The 16,284-nt window shown below is 48.0% G+C and overlaps 1 protein-coding gene across 2 annotated transcripts in view; it reads right to left on the bottom strand.

The window, feature by feature from the left end:
* The window catches only part of FSD2 (fibronectin type III and SPRY domain containing 2), a 49,674-nt gene that overhangs the window by 12,838 nt on the left and 20,552 nt on the right, over positions 1–16,284 (bottom strand). For both annotated transcript variants that reach the window (XM_021098894.1, XM_021098895.1), the window contains exons 2-9: positions 14,668–15,388; positions 14,151–14,246; positions 11,464–11,694; positions 10,073–10,095; positions 8,106–8,227; positions 5,247–5,402; positions 2,715–2,849; positions 1,572–1,722 (exon numbers count right to left, since the gene is read on the bottom strand). In XM_021098894.1, the coding sequence (XP_020954553.1) occupies positions 1,572–1,722; positions 2,715–2,849; positions 5,247–5,402; positions 8,106–8,227; positions 10,073–10,095; positions 11,464–11,694; positions 14,151–14,246; positions 14,668–15,309 (1,556 nt within the window). In that variant the 5' untranslated portion in view covers positions 15,310–15,388. The remainder of the gene's footprint in view (positions 1–1,571; positions 1,723–2,714; positions 2,850–5,246; positions 5,403–8,105; positions 8,228–10,072; positions 10,096–11,463; positions 11,695–14,150; positions 14,247–14,667; positions 15,389–16,284) is intronic.

Genomic DNA, 16,284 nt, shown 5'->3' with positions numbered 1-16,284 from the left:
TGTCTCCCTCAAAGATGACACCAAACCCCTCCTCCTCCGTATCTCCAGAGCTGGGCAGGTACACAGCAGGACAGCCCCTGGCCTTGGTGGTTGGTACTAGCTGCCTGGTTCCCCTTCCACAAGTTTCTATACTGCCGAGTTGTAAATTTTTTTTTTTTTAGTTTTTTTTAGTTTTTTTAATTTTTAGGGCTGCACCTGCAGCATAGAGAAGTTCCCAGGCTAGAGGTCAAATCAGGGTTGCAGCTGCCAGTCTACACCACAGCCACAGCAGTGCAGGATCCGAGCCTCATCTGCAACCTATGCTGCAACTTGTAGCAACACTGGATTCTTAACCCACCGAGCGAGGCCAGGGATCGAACCTGCATCCTCATGGATACTAGTCAGGTTCTTAACCTGCTGAGCCTCAAGGGGAACTCCTGGACTGCCTGGTTGTAAACCAGAAGTACATCCGTGATTCTTCCACTGAACACGGCTGCAGACTCATAGGGTCTGCAGGCTCTTGCGGTCACTGAATCCAGCCCTCTTCTAGCTGTGAGCCCCTCTGGATCTCCACCAACCAGAGAGGAACGTGAGTCCCCAGACAGCCTTCTGCTGTGGACGTGATGTTCTTTGTACATTGAACTCTAATCCCTTTCATTTCTGTCTCCTGCAGTTCTCTTTCCCCCTCACATCTCAGCCAGGTGTGTCTTTGGTTCCTTCAGCACGTGAAGCTCACTCCTGCCCAGGGGCCAAACGTGGCCTCTGCCCGCAGCGCTCCTGCATCCAGTCATCTCAGGCCTCAGTCCTTCCCATTTGGTCAGGTCTCAGTTCAAACATCCACTCAGTCAAAATAAGCCCCATGTCCACCCCATTCCATATTTCATTATGTTTTTCACCCTTCATAATACTGGGTATTTATTTATTTATTTTTGTCTTTTTGCCTTTTCTAGGACCGTTCCCGTGGCACATAGAGGTTCCCAGGCTAGGGGTCTAATCGGAGCTGAAGCTACTGACCTGAACCACAGCCACAGCAACTTGGGATCCGAGCCATGTCTACGACCTACACCACAGTTCACCACAATGCCAGATCCTTAACCCACTGAGCAAGGCCAGGGATCGAACCTGCAACCTCATGGTTCCTAGTTGGATTCGTTAACCACTGAGCCATGATGGGAACTCCCTAATACTGGGTATTTAATGCTTTCGTTTTCTTGGTTTTTGTCTATCCCCCATCACCACTTGACTGTCAGTTCTAGGAGGGCAGGGAATTTGTCTAGTTCACCAGTGCCCAGGCACAACCTATGTGCTCAGTATTTGAATGAATGAGTGATAGTAAACTTGGGCTAAGAAAGTAAGCCTGAGGTTTACCATGTATTCACCTATCCTTGGCTCCTCCATTCACCTTTGATCCTGGCATTCCAGCTATTTCTCATGAAACCAGCTATTTCTCATGAAACCGAGCAACCTCAAAGTAAGGATGCGGGCTGTCACAAATCCTGACCTTCTCTCCAGACTCGACCCATTTCTTAGGGTGTGTCACTGTGTCAAGTGTTGAGGCCTCTCCTTCCCGGCAAGTGCCCCTTGTGACTCACTCAGTTACACCCGAGGCTCCCGGTGCTTCTGCCTGGCTCAGCTCCACTGTGTATGAGTCCACAGGATTCAGGTTCCCAGACTCCCAGCAGATCAGCGCAGCCTCTTCACAGCTCCTTATCTCTCTGCTTTTTATGGTTGGGGGAGAAGGTGCTAAATGCAGAGGAGAGGGAGAGGAGATGAATGGCTCTCCTGTCCATATCCAGTCCTGTGGTCCAGAGCACAGGCTGACATGGCAAGCTGGGAACTCTCTTCCCACAAGAGAGGCAGTGCCATAAAAAGCAAGCTGTGCTAGAGACGGAATACTTGTGTCTCTCCCAAATTCACACGTCGAAACCTATTCCCCAATGTGATCCTATTGGGAGTCCTTGGGAAGTGACTGGGTCATCAGAGTTGAAGGGTTTTTTAAAACTTATTTTTGTCTTTTTAGGGCTGCACCCACAGCATATGGAAGTTCCCAGGCTAGGGGCTAAATCGGAGCTGTAGCCACTGGCCTACACCACAGCCACAGCAATGCCAGATCCTAGCCATGTCTGCAACCTACACCAAAGCTCGCAGCAACGCCGGATCCCCAACCCATTGAGTGAAGCCAGGGATCGAACCCATGTCCTCATGGATACTAGTCAGGTTCTGAATCCACTGAGCCACAACGGGAATTCCTGAAGGGGTTTATTACACAAGAAAACCCAGTGAGCTCCATTGCCCCAGGTAAGAACACAGCAAAGAAAACTGATGACTGACACTGAATCTGCTGGCGCCTTGATCTTGGACTTCCCAGCCTCCAAAGCCATGAGGAATAAAAAAAGTTCTGTTGTTTATGAACCACCCAATCCATAGTATTCTGTTATAGCAGCCTCCACAGACCAAGACACCAGAGAATCTCTTTCAGATCTTCCTGGAGTAGAGGATGGTTGTAAGGGTCAAATGGTACTGTCTGGTGCTTTTTGATATTTTTGAGACCAAAACTATGAGAAAATCTCCCTGTCACATCAAGCATGTAGACGCGTTGTATTAAATGAAAGAAGAAATATGAAATTCTTCCTGCTCTTCCAAGTAAAATCAAGAGCCCTGCCACAGCAAGAAAGCCACAACTCCTGTGTCCCCTTTCCTGAAGGTCCTGCTACAGAAACAAGTGGCCCCATTACCTGTCATGTACACTGCACGCTCACTGGCGGGGCTGAGGCCAGCCCTGTTCCGAGCTGTGACCCAAAATTCATACTGGGTATTTGGCACAAGGTTTGTCACTGAGCAATATGTTTCTTTGATGGTCATCGTAAACTCTAGGGGAAAAAAAAGACAAGAATTCAATCCTAAAATAGGCCAACTGGCTCCAAGTTCGTTGTGGTGTAATCTCTTATCCTCTTCATCGATTGAAGACCTGGCCACAAATTCCTCCCACCCCTGCACACATGTCCCTCTGCAATGTGACTTTGCAAAGCCTTCCACTGAGAGGTTTGGTTTTTCTCACTATCCCTCGAGGCTGGGTTTAACCACCTGACTTGCTTCTGCGAGGGGACAAGAGCAAACGTGGTGCAAGCAGAGATTTGGGAAGTGCTGGTGCAAAGGGGCTTGTTCGCTTCCTGCCAGGAATGCTTCCACTTCCATGTGAACCTGCCTGAGCCAGCCTCTCGAAAGATGAGATCACAGGGACAGAGGCCCCAGCCATTGCAGCTGAGGCCCCAGGCATAAATGCAAGGCCATCCTAGCCCATCCAGCCTCACTCAAGCTGGCACAGACCAGAACTGTCCATCCAACTCAAAGAATTATAAGAAATGATTAATGTCATTTTAAAAACTGAAACATAGTAGATTTATAATATTATATTCATTTCAGATGTACAACATAGTGATTCAATATTTTTATAGATTGTACTCCACTTAAAGTTTTTGATATTGTTAAAGTTATTGCTATTGATAAAGTTAAGATATTGGCTATATTCCTTGTACTGTACAATATAGCCTTGTAGCTAATTTATTATATACCTAGTAGTTTGTACCTATTTTTGTATGTGTGTGTACTTTTTAGGGCTGCACCTGCAGCATATGGATATTCCCAGGCTAGAGGTCAAATCGGAGCTACAGCTGTGTCTGTGACCTATACCACCTCTCATGGCAACGCCAGATCCCCAATCCACCGAGTAAGGCCAGGGATCGAACCCTCATCCTCAGGAATACTAGTTGGATTCGTTACCACTGCGTCACAATGGGAACTCCAGTAGTTTGTACCTCTTAATACCCTACCTCATCTTGCCCCTCCCAAAAAATGAATGAAAGTGAGTATTTGTCAATTTTAGCTGAAATATTGTATATATGTGTGGGTTTGGGAGTGGTATTGTCACACAGCAAAAGCTAACTGATATACCTCCAAACATCCCCAGACTCTTTAGCTTAAAAAGGCAGTGACAAGTCATTAATTCACCCTCTGATATTAGTTTCTTTATAACAAAATTGGTCCATTGAAAAGATCTTTATCAATCAGCAGGACATAGCCCCAACACAGTGGCCCCTTCTGCAGAGAGTGTCAACAGGGTTGATTTATGGCAAAAACTGAGTAATCAGATCTGATTTTTTTGGTCCCCAACTCCCTTTCCAAATCTCCTCATTTTCCTCCATGCTCTCTGTAGTCCTTATTCTGACCACCCTTGCTCTTCTTCGTCCTTAAACTTACTCTTACTTTTCTCAAGGATTCCCCTTCCTTCCTAGTTCCTGGGCAAAACCATCCTCACCGTCAGTGCTCAGAACCCTTCACCTGCACGACCTGGTATAACAAGAAGAGCTCTGGGCAAGAAGCCTGCAGACCTGATTCTCATCCTGCTTCTGCCATAACTCATGGTGTCCGTACGGACAGCTCATTTTGCTCCAGGTCCCAGTTTCCTCAGCCATAAAAATGGAGATTTCAAAGTCCCCTTCTAGCAATCTCACCCTGACCCCATGAACACAGGACAGTCCTACCAGGTTGGCCCCATCCCTGACTCCTTGAGGTGCCTGGCAGGGGCTCCTCTGCCATCTGACCCTCCCTTCTCAACAGGAGACTGGCTCATCTATGATGGGGGTGGGGAGAGGCAGCCACCCCAGCTCTAACCCCATGCCCTCCAGCTCCATTGCCATGGGAAGAGGATGGGCCGAGAGCTGCCCACACTGGGGGCAGGGGGCCATTCCCAGGAGCTGGCTCCATCTGGGAATGTGGATCAGATCCATAGTAGCCCTTCCAGGCTACAGAGCCCCACCTCATCCTGCATGAGGGTCTGAAGACTAACTCTCCAGTTTCTCCCAACACAGGGTTGCTGTGAGTAGATCCAGCCTGGCCTCACACCCAGGACCAGCTATAACCCAGCCAGTCTAGCTGGGCCTCTTCAAGGATGGGGTGTCCTCACCCTTCCTGCACACGGTGTGCAGCCAGACACTCATCCCCAGGACCCCTCTGGCCGGGTGGGTGTAGACACACTCCACACATCTCAGCATGGCCTTGTGGGTGGTCCTCTCCAGTTAGGTCCCAACTTGCCTTTCTGGCCCTTGCTGCTATGCTCTGCTCCTGCATCCCATCCCTGGGTAGTTCCCAGGTTGTGACAGCTCCAAGGGGCAAGGTATACAGATCCACCTTCCCAACTACCTGGAAGGCGGGCCCCTGGCCTCTGAGGGAACACGATTCTGTTTATTCTGTTCCTGGCAGAGCCTCACCTGCTTGGTCCTTCTCAGGTGAGCTGTCCCGCACTGGCCGGTAGGACAGTTGATAGCTCTCCACGGTGTCATCGGAGTATAGGCTCCAGCACACTCGGACCGAGGAACCTGTGGCGGAGTTGGGGGCCTGTGGGTTTATCACTGGAGCAGAAGGAGCTAGACAAGGAAAAGGGAGAAGAGGAAGAACAACTGAGAACCCTTAAGTAGAGATATGGGATGGGAATGGCCCTTTTTACAGGGCAACGGATCCCTCCACAGGCTTTGGAGATGGACGAGGCAGCTCAGGGTGAAGGGATGGGACAGCCAGACCTCCCAAGCATGAGCCTCAAGCAACAACCGGTGTGTCCATTCCTGCTTTGACCAATCCACACAAGCTCGGGGAGATGGGATTGGTGACAGTGCCTCAGGCTGAGGTGTGGTTCACAAGTCCTGCCCTAGGTATGGTCCTCTGACCCTCCCACACCATCTGAAGAGGCAGGACAGCCAGGACCACAGTACTGCTGCCCAGGGCTCTGGAGTGAACAAAGGAGTGAAAGAAGCCTTCGGCAGGATGCTCCACGTCCTCTGGGGGACCCGTCCAACAACTGCCTCCTTCACTAGACAAGAATCATATCTCTCCTTGACGAGACAAGATTGAGTCTGACCAAGGTGCGCTTTTTATTATTTTTTTAGTATTGTTTTTAATTAAGTTGCGCTTTTTAGACCCAACTGCTTGAGAGTCCATCTACTGACTAAATTCTTTTCTTTTCTGTAAGTTAATACTTCTGCCTTCTCCATCTCCACACAGACTCACACACAACTGAGAAGCACTCCTTGTCTTTTCTCCATAGTTCTCCCATGGCAGCACCTCCCTCCATCCCAGGCTTTTAAGAACATCCTTAGTTTCAAATCCTGAGATTGTTCTGTCCAGGGAAGACTTAAACTTAAAGGAATGTATCAGCCTTTCCTGGCTGGTTAGGGGCTAGAAGACCTTCACATGACAAAGGTGAGAAGAAGAGAAAGAGTCTATATCCCCAAATGACAGAGTTCAGGAGGCACAGAAGAGACTCGTCCATATCCTGCAAAGAACAGCCCCACCAGAGGATGCAGAAAGAAAAGGGGTGGCTCCATATACAGGAGGGAACTGGTCTGCATGGGAGCTGGACACAGGCGGGTGAGGAAACAACTCCATGCTTCTCTGACTTGGGTGACAGTCCCTTTCTTTCCAAATGACTAGGCCTGATTATTTAGACAGCACCATTCCTAGACCATCCAAAGGACATCATCGCTCAATGAAATCTCCCCTTGACCCACTGAGTCTATGAATGTCCTCCAAGAGGAGTTCCCATTGTGGCTCAGCAGAAACGAATCTGACTAGCATCCATGAGGATGCAGGTTCGCTCCCTGGCCTCGCTCAGTGGGTTAAGGATTGGTGTTGCTGTGAGCTGTGGTGTAGGTCTCAGATACGGTTTGGATCCGGATCCTGTGTTGCTGTGGCTGTGGTGTTAAGTCAGTGGCTATAGCTCTGATGTGACCCCTAGCCTGGGAACCTCCATATGCCTCAGGTGCAGCTCTTAAAAGACACACACATACACACACATACACAAAAGAATGTCCTTCAAGATTTATGATTAAGGTATGGTACATATTGGTAAAAATCTAGAAACATCTTAGCACCTAACAGTTGAGGACGAAATAAACAGGTATGTAGCCATAAAAATGATGTTGTGGAAGAATTTGTCAGTGTGAGAAAATATTCATCACAACTATTTGCTAAAAAAAAAAGCAGATTACAAAACAAGATGATTCTGTTTTTACTTTAAAAAACATATGTGTGAAGGAAAAACCTAAAATGATATGTAAAACATTGTTCATAATGTGGCTGGGTGTTGGTGAGAAAGGGAAGATGAGCAGTCCAAAAAAAGTTGGATACTAGCAAACAAAGTTAAAATACCAAAACCAAAAAAAGTTGAATTCTAGCGTTATTCTTAGAAATAAGATTTTTACGAGCTACCTGGCACCATGTGATGTGTTGTACATCTATTACCTTATTTATTTCTCACCATGTCCCCATGAGTCATTATTATGTCCATTTTATAGACAAGGAAACCAAAGTTCAGAGAGGTTTGGTAAGTTGTCCAGAGTCACACAGCTAGGAAGTAGCAGGGTGGGGATTCTCACCAGCTCCATGAGATTCCAAAGCCCATCTCTTAACCCTATACTAAACACAGCCACCCTAGGAGGAACATAAATATAACATTCAGGGAAATAAAATTCAGGATACTTGCTTTGAGTAAACTAGGCTTCTTGGAGCCAGATGTTGGTACCCTGGAGAGGGAGGGCAGACATTTACCCCTGGAAAGGTCAGCTCTGTTCTCACCCTAACAAGCCACAAAGATGAAAATACGAAGCCCATGAAGCTGAGGGGGGAAATGCTTGTTTCTAAACCTTTATGATTTTTTTTTCTTTTCTTTCTTTTTTTTTTTTTTTTTTTTTTTTTGGCCATCAAAGTTTCTCTTTTAAAGCTCAAGGAAACCCGTGTGAAGTATGCACACTGAAAATATACACAGGTGGTGGGGAGTTCCTGTCGTGGCACAGTGGCAACGAATCCGAGTAGGAACCATGAGGTTGGGTGTTCAATCCCTGCCCTTGCTCAATGGGTTAAGAATCCGGCATTGCTGTTGCCATTGCCGTGAGCTGTGGTGTAGGTCGAAGACTCAGCTTGGATCTGGGGTTGCTGGGCCTGTGGTGTAGGCTGGCGGCTACAGCAATGATTGGACCCCTAGCCTGGCAACCTCCATATGCTGCGGGTGTGGCCCTAAAAAGCGGAAAAAAAAAAAAAAAAGATATGCAGGTGGGTATCACTGGTGAGATATGCACCTGGGATGGTGTTAAGAGAGTCCATCAGCTGCTCCACATCAGAAAAGTCCAAAGTCTGGTCGTCGAAGTCAGGCTGCGTCGAGATCTCAACATCTGTTTTTGTTTTCAGGAATTTTCCGAGTCTGTGGGTGTAAAAAGACACACTGACAAGAATGGAGGGGCACTCTCCTGAGGGGTCACTAGTGTAATGCAAAGAGGGCCTCTTGGCCGAAGTTTGATTTCCTCATTCTTTTTTTTTTTTTTTTTTTTTTTTTTTTGTCTTTTTTGTGTTTTTCTTGAGCCGCTCTTGTGGCATATGGAGGTTCCCAGGCTAGGGGTGGAATCAGAGCTGTAGCAGCCGGCCTACACCACAGCCACAGCAACGCAAGATCTGAGCCGAGTCTGCAACCTACACCACAGCTCACGGCAACGCCAGATCCTTTAACCCACTGAGCAAGGGCAGGGATTGAACCCACAACCTCATGGTTCCTAGTCGGATTCGTTAACCACTGCGCCATGACGGGAACCCCCTGATTTCCTCATTCTAACATGCTGCGGGCTGCCTTCTGGCTTCGGCTTCAGTGACTGACCTACAACATCAGCATCGGGCATCGGGCAGGGTTGGTTTACGACTCTGAGGAGAGGAGGATGGTCATGTCAGAGGGTGGGGGTTGGGAGATGTGTGCCAGTGAGCCAAAAATCCATAACCCCTGGAAGATCTGCAGATGCTGACCTGGAAGCTCCGTCCCCCAACACCACCCCAGGCACCAAAGACATGCAGCCTCTCTGGGGCTCCCTCTCTGTGTGGCCAAGTGCTCAAGTTTTTTTTTTTTTTTTTTTTTTTTTTGTCTTTTTTTTTTTTTTGATATTTCTTGGGCCGCTCCCGCGGCATATGGAGGTTCCCAGGCTAGGGGTCCAATCGGAGCTGTAGCCACCGGCCTACGCCAGAGCCACAGCAACGTGGGATCCGAGCCGCGTCTGCAACCTACACCACAGCTCACGGCAACGCCGGATCGTCAACCCACTGAGCAAGGGCAGGGATCGAACCCGAAACCTCAAGGTTCTTAGTCGGATTCCTTAACCACTGCGCCACGACGGGAACTCCCAAGTGCTCAAGTTGATGACTGGGGCTCTGGGTCTTCTGCACCTGCTCCTGGCTGTCACAGGGTTTGTAAATAGCAGGAGAAGAATTTGAAACCATGTCTGTCTTGCCAAAGCCCACGCTCTCAACCCTTACATGATCAAGCTTCAGTCTTTGTGTTGCTTTAGAGACACTGTCTTATTTTATGTCCACAAAGCTATCCCTGTTTGTAGATGAGGAAGGAGAGTCCTAGACTGGTTGGACTTGCCCAAGGTCATGGGCGTAGCAGGATTTGAACTCCTCTGACTCTATAACATCTATAACATGCTTTCCATAGCACACTGTCTGGGTCCTGGCTCAGCTGGGGGACACTCTGTGGGTCTCTGTTTCTCTTGGTGAAAGGAGGGGTTCAGGAGGTCTGCCCTGGGCTTGCAGGCTGGGCCTTGCCATGCACCCCCTGCCAGCTCAGAGATTTTGAGATTTGGTACTAGAGGGTCCTTATGATCCCACAGTGTCATTCCAAAGCCAGTGCTATTTATTCCCTTTTTTTTTTTTTTTTTTTTTTTTGGCTTTTGAGGGCCAGCCCCAGGCTAGCGGTTGAATCAGAGCCACAGCTGCTGGCCTACACCGCAGCCACAGAAACACTGGATTCAAGCCGCATCTGAGACCTACACCACAGCTCACGGCAATGCCAGATCCTTAACCCACTGAGCGAGGCCAGGGATCAAACCCACATCCTCATGGATACTAGTCAGGTTCGTTACTGCTAAGCCACATCGGGAACTCCTACTCATGAGGCACAAAAGCTGAAACTGGGAACCTGTAACCAAGCAGAATTGAATCTATTTGGATATCTAGAAGTAAAAGGAGCAGAAAAAGAAAATACATGTCAGAACAAAAGTATTACCTGTCAGCCATGGCCACAGCATCCTGAAAAAACAGAAGGGACAAAATATTAAATTGACTCAGGAAATAAATTTCTCAAGCTATAGAATAAACATATTTAATGGAAATTGGGAAAAGAAAAAAGAAATCAGCCATGTCTCACCCCTAACAAAAACCACTCTTATGTCACCTGTGGGGCTGCTCCTGTGTTACTGCTTTTCCGTTACCATTAGGTAAAACTTGCCAGGTTACAAATGGTCTTTGGGTCATCAGCCTGAATCGTTCATCGAATGGGACCTCCATCATTGACTGTTGGATATTGTGGTTGTTTCTAGTTTCTCACCATCATAAATTACAGAGAAAACATCTTCACATCTGTCACCTTCTCCACAGTCTGGATGGTGTCTCTGAGCTAGAGTGATATTGTGGAACCCCTGGTTCAAAAAGTCTGAGTATGGAGGGCTTTAGCGATGTCTGCCAACCTGCAGTCCAGTTCCCAAGCATGGCAGGAAGGACGTGCTGCTGGGCTTTGAGGGACCTCTACGGGCGTGGCCCACATCAAAGCTGCATGCGGCAATTTAGGCAGCTCTGGAGGCTGAAGGCCCCTCCCTTACATCCCAGACACCACTACTGCCCCCTCATTCCTATGGGACCGTATGGAAGAAGGAGGCCCCAGCTCTCATAGAGGTTGAAATTCCCACAGTCTGGCTGCATGGGAACGTGGGGTCAAATGGAAAGTGGATTTCAAAGAAATCACGAGATGGACTTATTTTGCATGTCTGAACTTATGAAGCAAGATCTGTAACTGCTGCACTTGTAGCTGGAAAGAGGAGGTGCCTTTTTAGCCTGGACAACTTTCTCCCCAGAGCTCCGAGATGGCCAGAAAAGTCTCAGAGCACTGTGTTTGCCCTACTCCAGGATGAGGGGACAGATGCCTGGGTAACAAAGAGCTGGTGCTATCTGAGCAGTGGTGGAGGGAAGGGTCAGCTGTGCATGAGCCTGCTCGACCACTCAGGGCAAAGCTGTGCAGAGAGATGCATGTGGAATCATCGTGATACATCCAGTGGAGTCAAAGGGATGCTGATGGTAAAAGCCAATTCCAACACCTCCAGACAGAGAGGGAACAACCTAACCTACTCTGGCCACAACCATCATTTCAGTTCATTATTTCATTTCACTTTGTTACTGACCTTTTTTCTTTTTTCTTTTTTGGGGGCTTGGGAGGCTGCCCCACAGCATATGGACTTCCCAGTCGAGGGATCACATCCAAGCTGCAGCTGCGACCTATGCTGCAGCTATGGCAATGCCAGATCGTTTAACCCACTGTGCCAGGCCAGGGATCGAACCTGCGTCCTGGTGCTGCAGAGACGCTCTGATCCCTTTGTACCACAGTGGGAACTCCTTGCTACTGACCTTTATGAAATCAACCTTCTCTTCGTGACACATCTCCTCTATTGTTTCCATTAGTTCTTTGCAGGTATCAAGATTTTCTCCACAGCTGACCAGCTGTCCATACAAGGCTTCTAGCTTCTCTTTCTTTTTCTCCCCTAGAGCTTGTATTTTTTCTTCGTATTTTTGAGCAAGTGTTTCCAAGATCTCATTGTAATGTGACTCAAAGTTTTGTTCTTGTCTTCCAAAATTCTCCTGCAAGATAGTCAACCTCAGCCATCATTTCAGTGTATGAATGTTCACGACAGAGTCATTTGGGGACATGAAAATGTGCCTCTCCAGAGACGTTTTAGTCCCTCCCTGTTGTCCTATCATCTCTTTCCAGGATGCCGAGGTGGATGAAGGGGGAGCTAGGACCAGGAGTCTCCAGCTAGACCCTCAAGGATAATCTTAACAAAAAGTACTGCTTTCTCTGCTGGCAGCATTTTGCAAGCCTCTTCCTCATACCCCACCCACCTCTGTTTTAACCACCTTCCATCACCATGACAACTGCCCAGGAAGATTGTCAGTGGTGGTGAGTCAGCCTGCCAGTGGGAGCTTGGACCTTAACATGGAGAAGTTTGCCCTGGGAGATTCCCACCTATCTTTCCCTGTCAACATCTCATGACACTCACTACTTCCACTCCCTCATGCTCATATTATACAAACAATAGGATCATGCAGCTCCTTATATAAAACTAGAAAAAGATGCAGGAAGGGGAATAAACGTTGTGACCAGGTAGCACTGCCTAATAGATGAGAAAAGGCAGGAAGGCAGAGGGAGGGTTGTGACAGTACTTAATCTTGGAACGCAGTGGATGAGACACATTAATCAAAGCAGATCAACTCCTGGCTGCCCTTAATAAGATTGAAAGCCCAGGAGAGCTCTGCAGTTTCTTTCTCTGTCTCTCTCTGTCTCTCTCTCTCTACATGTATATATACACAGCCTTTTAGGGCTGCACCCATGGCATATAGAGATTCCCAGGCTAGGGGTCAAATTGGAGCTACAGCTGCTGGCCTACACCACAGCTCACAGCAATGCCAGATCCTTAACCCACTGCGTGAGGCCAGGGATTGAACCTGCAATCTCATGGTTCCTAGTCGGATTCGCTTCCGCTGCACCACAACGGGAACTCCTGAGGGTTCTGACTGATGTCACCCTTATCAGATAACAGAGACATTTCCGAAGAAGTGGTTCTTATCAATCATTCAAGAAGTATTTACTGAGCACCTACTGTGTGTATAAGACTTGCACAGAATGGTGGAAGAAAGGGAAAAGCAGCAGATGCCCCCCAGGGTAGAGTTTACGAGGAAGAGCTCAGAGTCCTCACTGAGGGTGGAGGTGCTCTGAGCTGAGAGCGAGCTGGCAGTACTGAGCAAGGGAGTTGTCTACTTACCCTTCTACCTCCATCCGCCTGTGCTTAGACATGGAAGGGTTTGACCTTCCTCTGCCTTCCATAGGGAATTAGTGCAATAGTTCTCCTCCCTTTTAAGATTGGGGGTGGGGAGTTCCCATTATGGCTCAGTGGTTAACAAACCCGAATAGTACCCATGAGGACGTGGGTTCCATCCCTGGCCTTGCTCAATGGGTTGAGGATCCAGCATTGCCATGAGGTATGGCACAGGTAACAGACACGGCTCAGATCCTGCATTGCTGTGGCTGTGGCATAGGCCAGGGGCTGTATCTCCAATTCGACCTCTAGCCTGGGAACCTCCATATGCCATGGGTGCGGCCCTAAAAAGACAAAAGACAAAAAAAAGTTAGAAGGTTGGGATGGGGAGGAAAGTCTAGCTTCAGGGGAAAGGGGCCCAGGGCTCCGTGAGGTGCTCCGGTTGATACACCCCAAGGCTGCCTTCATAGAAGTAGAGCATCCCTGTGAAGAGAGGGGACACAGGAAGTCCTATGGTCCTTAGTCCTGGTCTGTCCATCTGGATGGCTAGGTTGAGTGCTGGCAGTGCACACACAGCAGTGTATACACTTCCTGGGCACACCCAGGGAATGTGTTTGGTGCCAGCACAGAAACATTATTATTATTATTTTTTTTTTTTGTCTTTTTGCTATTTCTTGGGCCACTCCAGCGGCATATGGAAGTTCCCAGGCTAGGAGTCTAATCAGAGCTGTAGCTGCCAGCCTACGCCAGAGCCACAGCAACTCGGGACCCAAGCCGCGTCTGCAACCTACATCACAGTTTACAGCAATGCTGGATCCTTAACCCACTGAGCAAGGGCAGGGACCAAACCTGCAACCTCATGGTTCCTAGTCGGATTCGTTAACCACTGCGCCATGACGGGAACTCCACAGAAACATTATTAATCTTGGAAGAAATAGGTAAAGAAAGGAAAAGAACACTTAGTCATAACAGCCTGGGTGTCTTGCAATGCCTTAATAGGCTGGCCATGAAAGAGTCCAACCTTATAGCAGGAATGGGGATATAAAGACATCGAAGACTCAGCCTCCCCAGGAGAGCTGACAGTTCATTAGGGAATGTTGCCATAGGTATACGCCCACCATGCTACGGGAGGGCAGAAAGAAGGGTGAGGGGAGAGGGGCAGTACTGACTCGATACATTCCAAGAAAACAGATTCTCTAACTGGTGCCAGACACAGCTGCTGACCCCACCCCCGATGGAAATGACATGTGTGTCTGACAGCGTCGTCAGGTGTGCTCTTACCTCCACAGTGATGAAAACCTCCTCCAAGTGACTTGCAAAATTTTCCATCTCAATAATCTGCTTTTCCAGTTTGTACATGTTTTTGTGAATTTCGTCCTATTAAACAAAGGATCCCAAGAAGGCATTAATGCTCTGTCTTTTCTCTCTCTCTTTTGTAGAAGGCATTTTATTTTTATTTTTATTTTTTTGCTTTTTAGGGCTGCACCCACAGCATATGAGGGTTCCCAGCCTAGTGGTCGAATTGGAGCTACAGCTGCTGGCATATGCCACAGCCACAGCAACAAAGGATCTGAGCCATGTATGTGACCTACACCACAGCTCATGGCAACGCCCGATCCTTAACCCACTGAGCAAGGCCAGGGATAGAACCCGCAACCTCATGGTTTCTAGTTGGATTCGTTTCCCCTGAGCCACAATGGGAACTACAGTGGAAGGCATTTTAGATTCATATCCTCCCTACACCCTTGAGATAGAAATGCAATATCAAGAGCAAGAAGAACTAAGGAGATCTATTTACCTTGGCGCTTTCCAGTGCTTTATGGAGTGGGGTTACCTCATGTTCCTTGTGTTCATCAGAAACCTCCAAAGCTCTGACTGGTGTTTTGCAGGTGACACAGAAGACATCCGCAGCTTCATCCTCGTCTTCCTCCTCTGGGATGACGTAGCATTCATACTCCTCACTGGCACGGCCATGGGTATACCTATAGGCTTCCCGCAAGTCCTGGCACTGGTCCGCCGAGCCCCAGCCCCCCAAGCCCAGGTCCTCTGCATTAGCCTCCTCCCCGCTAAGTCTCCAGTCTCTCTGCTCCCTGGCTGCTTCTCTCCCCGTCATCCCATAAGGAGGATACTCTGAAACCTCTATTCTGGGCATGCTTTCGTCAACGAATGCATCGCCTAATTCATGATCATCTTCAAGTCCGTAAAGATGGACAAGTTCATCCACTTCTTCTTCAAGGTCTCTCGGAGCCTTCCCTTTCACGGCTGCTCTTGGTTCGTTGGTCATTTCAGCCTGGACTACCTCTCTTCGCATCCGAGCGTTTCCTTCCGGGAAGATCTGCAGTCTGTCTTCAGAGTCGTACAGATCCACGTGATAAAAGTGGAAATCCTTAGGAGCAGCGGGCCTGCCCAGCCCCGGGGCCTCACCTGCTTCCTCTTCCATCGTGGCTCTGGATGCTCGGGGCAGCCCCTCTGCACAGGAAGGTTTCTTTTTGGACAGTTATTAATAGATATCCTGGGTCCTAGAACAGAAAACCCCATTTCTGAGGTCAGTGCACTAGATGGTTATTAGATTGGGCTCAACTCATCCACAATTTTTTAGAAAAAAAAAATCATCCAAGCATCTTAGTTGTAGTTTCACTTTAAGTGATCTATAAAGAAAGATTTGTTTTTGAAGCTCCCGTTGTGGCTCAGTGGTAATGAACCTGACTAGGATCTATGAGGACGCAGGTTCAGTCCCTGGCCTTGCACAGTGGGTTATGGATCCGGCGTTGTGAGCTATAGTGTAGGTCACAGATGCAGCTTGGATTCCAAGTTGCCGTGGCTATGTTGTAGGCCAGCAGCTATAGCTCCGAAACGACCCCTAGCCTGGGAACTTCCATATGCCGAGAGTGTGGCCCTAAAAAAGACAAAAATTAAATAAATAAATAAATAAATAAAGGAGTTCCCATCGTGGCTCAGTGGTTAATGAATCCAGCTAGGAACAGTGGGGTTGTGGGTTTGATCCCTGGCCTTGCTCAGTGGGTTAAGGATCCGGCGTTGCCGTGAGCTGTGGTGTAGGTCGCAGATGTGGCTCAGATCCTGAGTTGCTGTGGCTGTGGTGGAGGCCAGTAGCTACAGCTACGATTAGACCCCTAGCCTGGGAACTTCCATATGCCAAGGGAGCAGCCCTAGAAAAGGCAAAAAGACAAATAAATAAATAAATAGGTTTTTTTTTTTATGGGTGGACAGGCTTCCTAAGCGTCAAAGAGGAGAAATTACGGAAAAAAAAAATCTGTAAATTGATTTCACTAACAAACAACTCCTATGTACTTAAAAAACCTAAAAATCTCCAAAAGCCAAATAATGGGCTTGTCTCAGGCAATTATTAATAAGCAAATTATATAAATTAATTGAAAAGAAGAAATCTCAATAGATT

Source organism: Sus scrofa, chromosome 7 (genome assembly GCF_000003025.6).
Source record: "Sus scrofa isolate TJ Tabasco breed Duroc chromosome 7, Sscrofa11.1, whole genome shotgun sequence".
NCBI lineage: Eukaryota > Metazoa > Chordata > Mammalia > Artiodactyla > Suidae > Sus > Sus scrofa.
The sequence above is the reverse complement of the archived record's forward strand: the minus strand, read 5'-3'. Positions and strand labels throughout refer to the sequence as shown.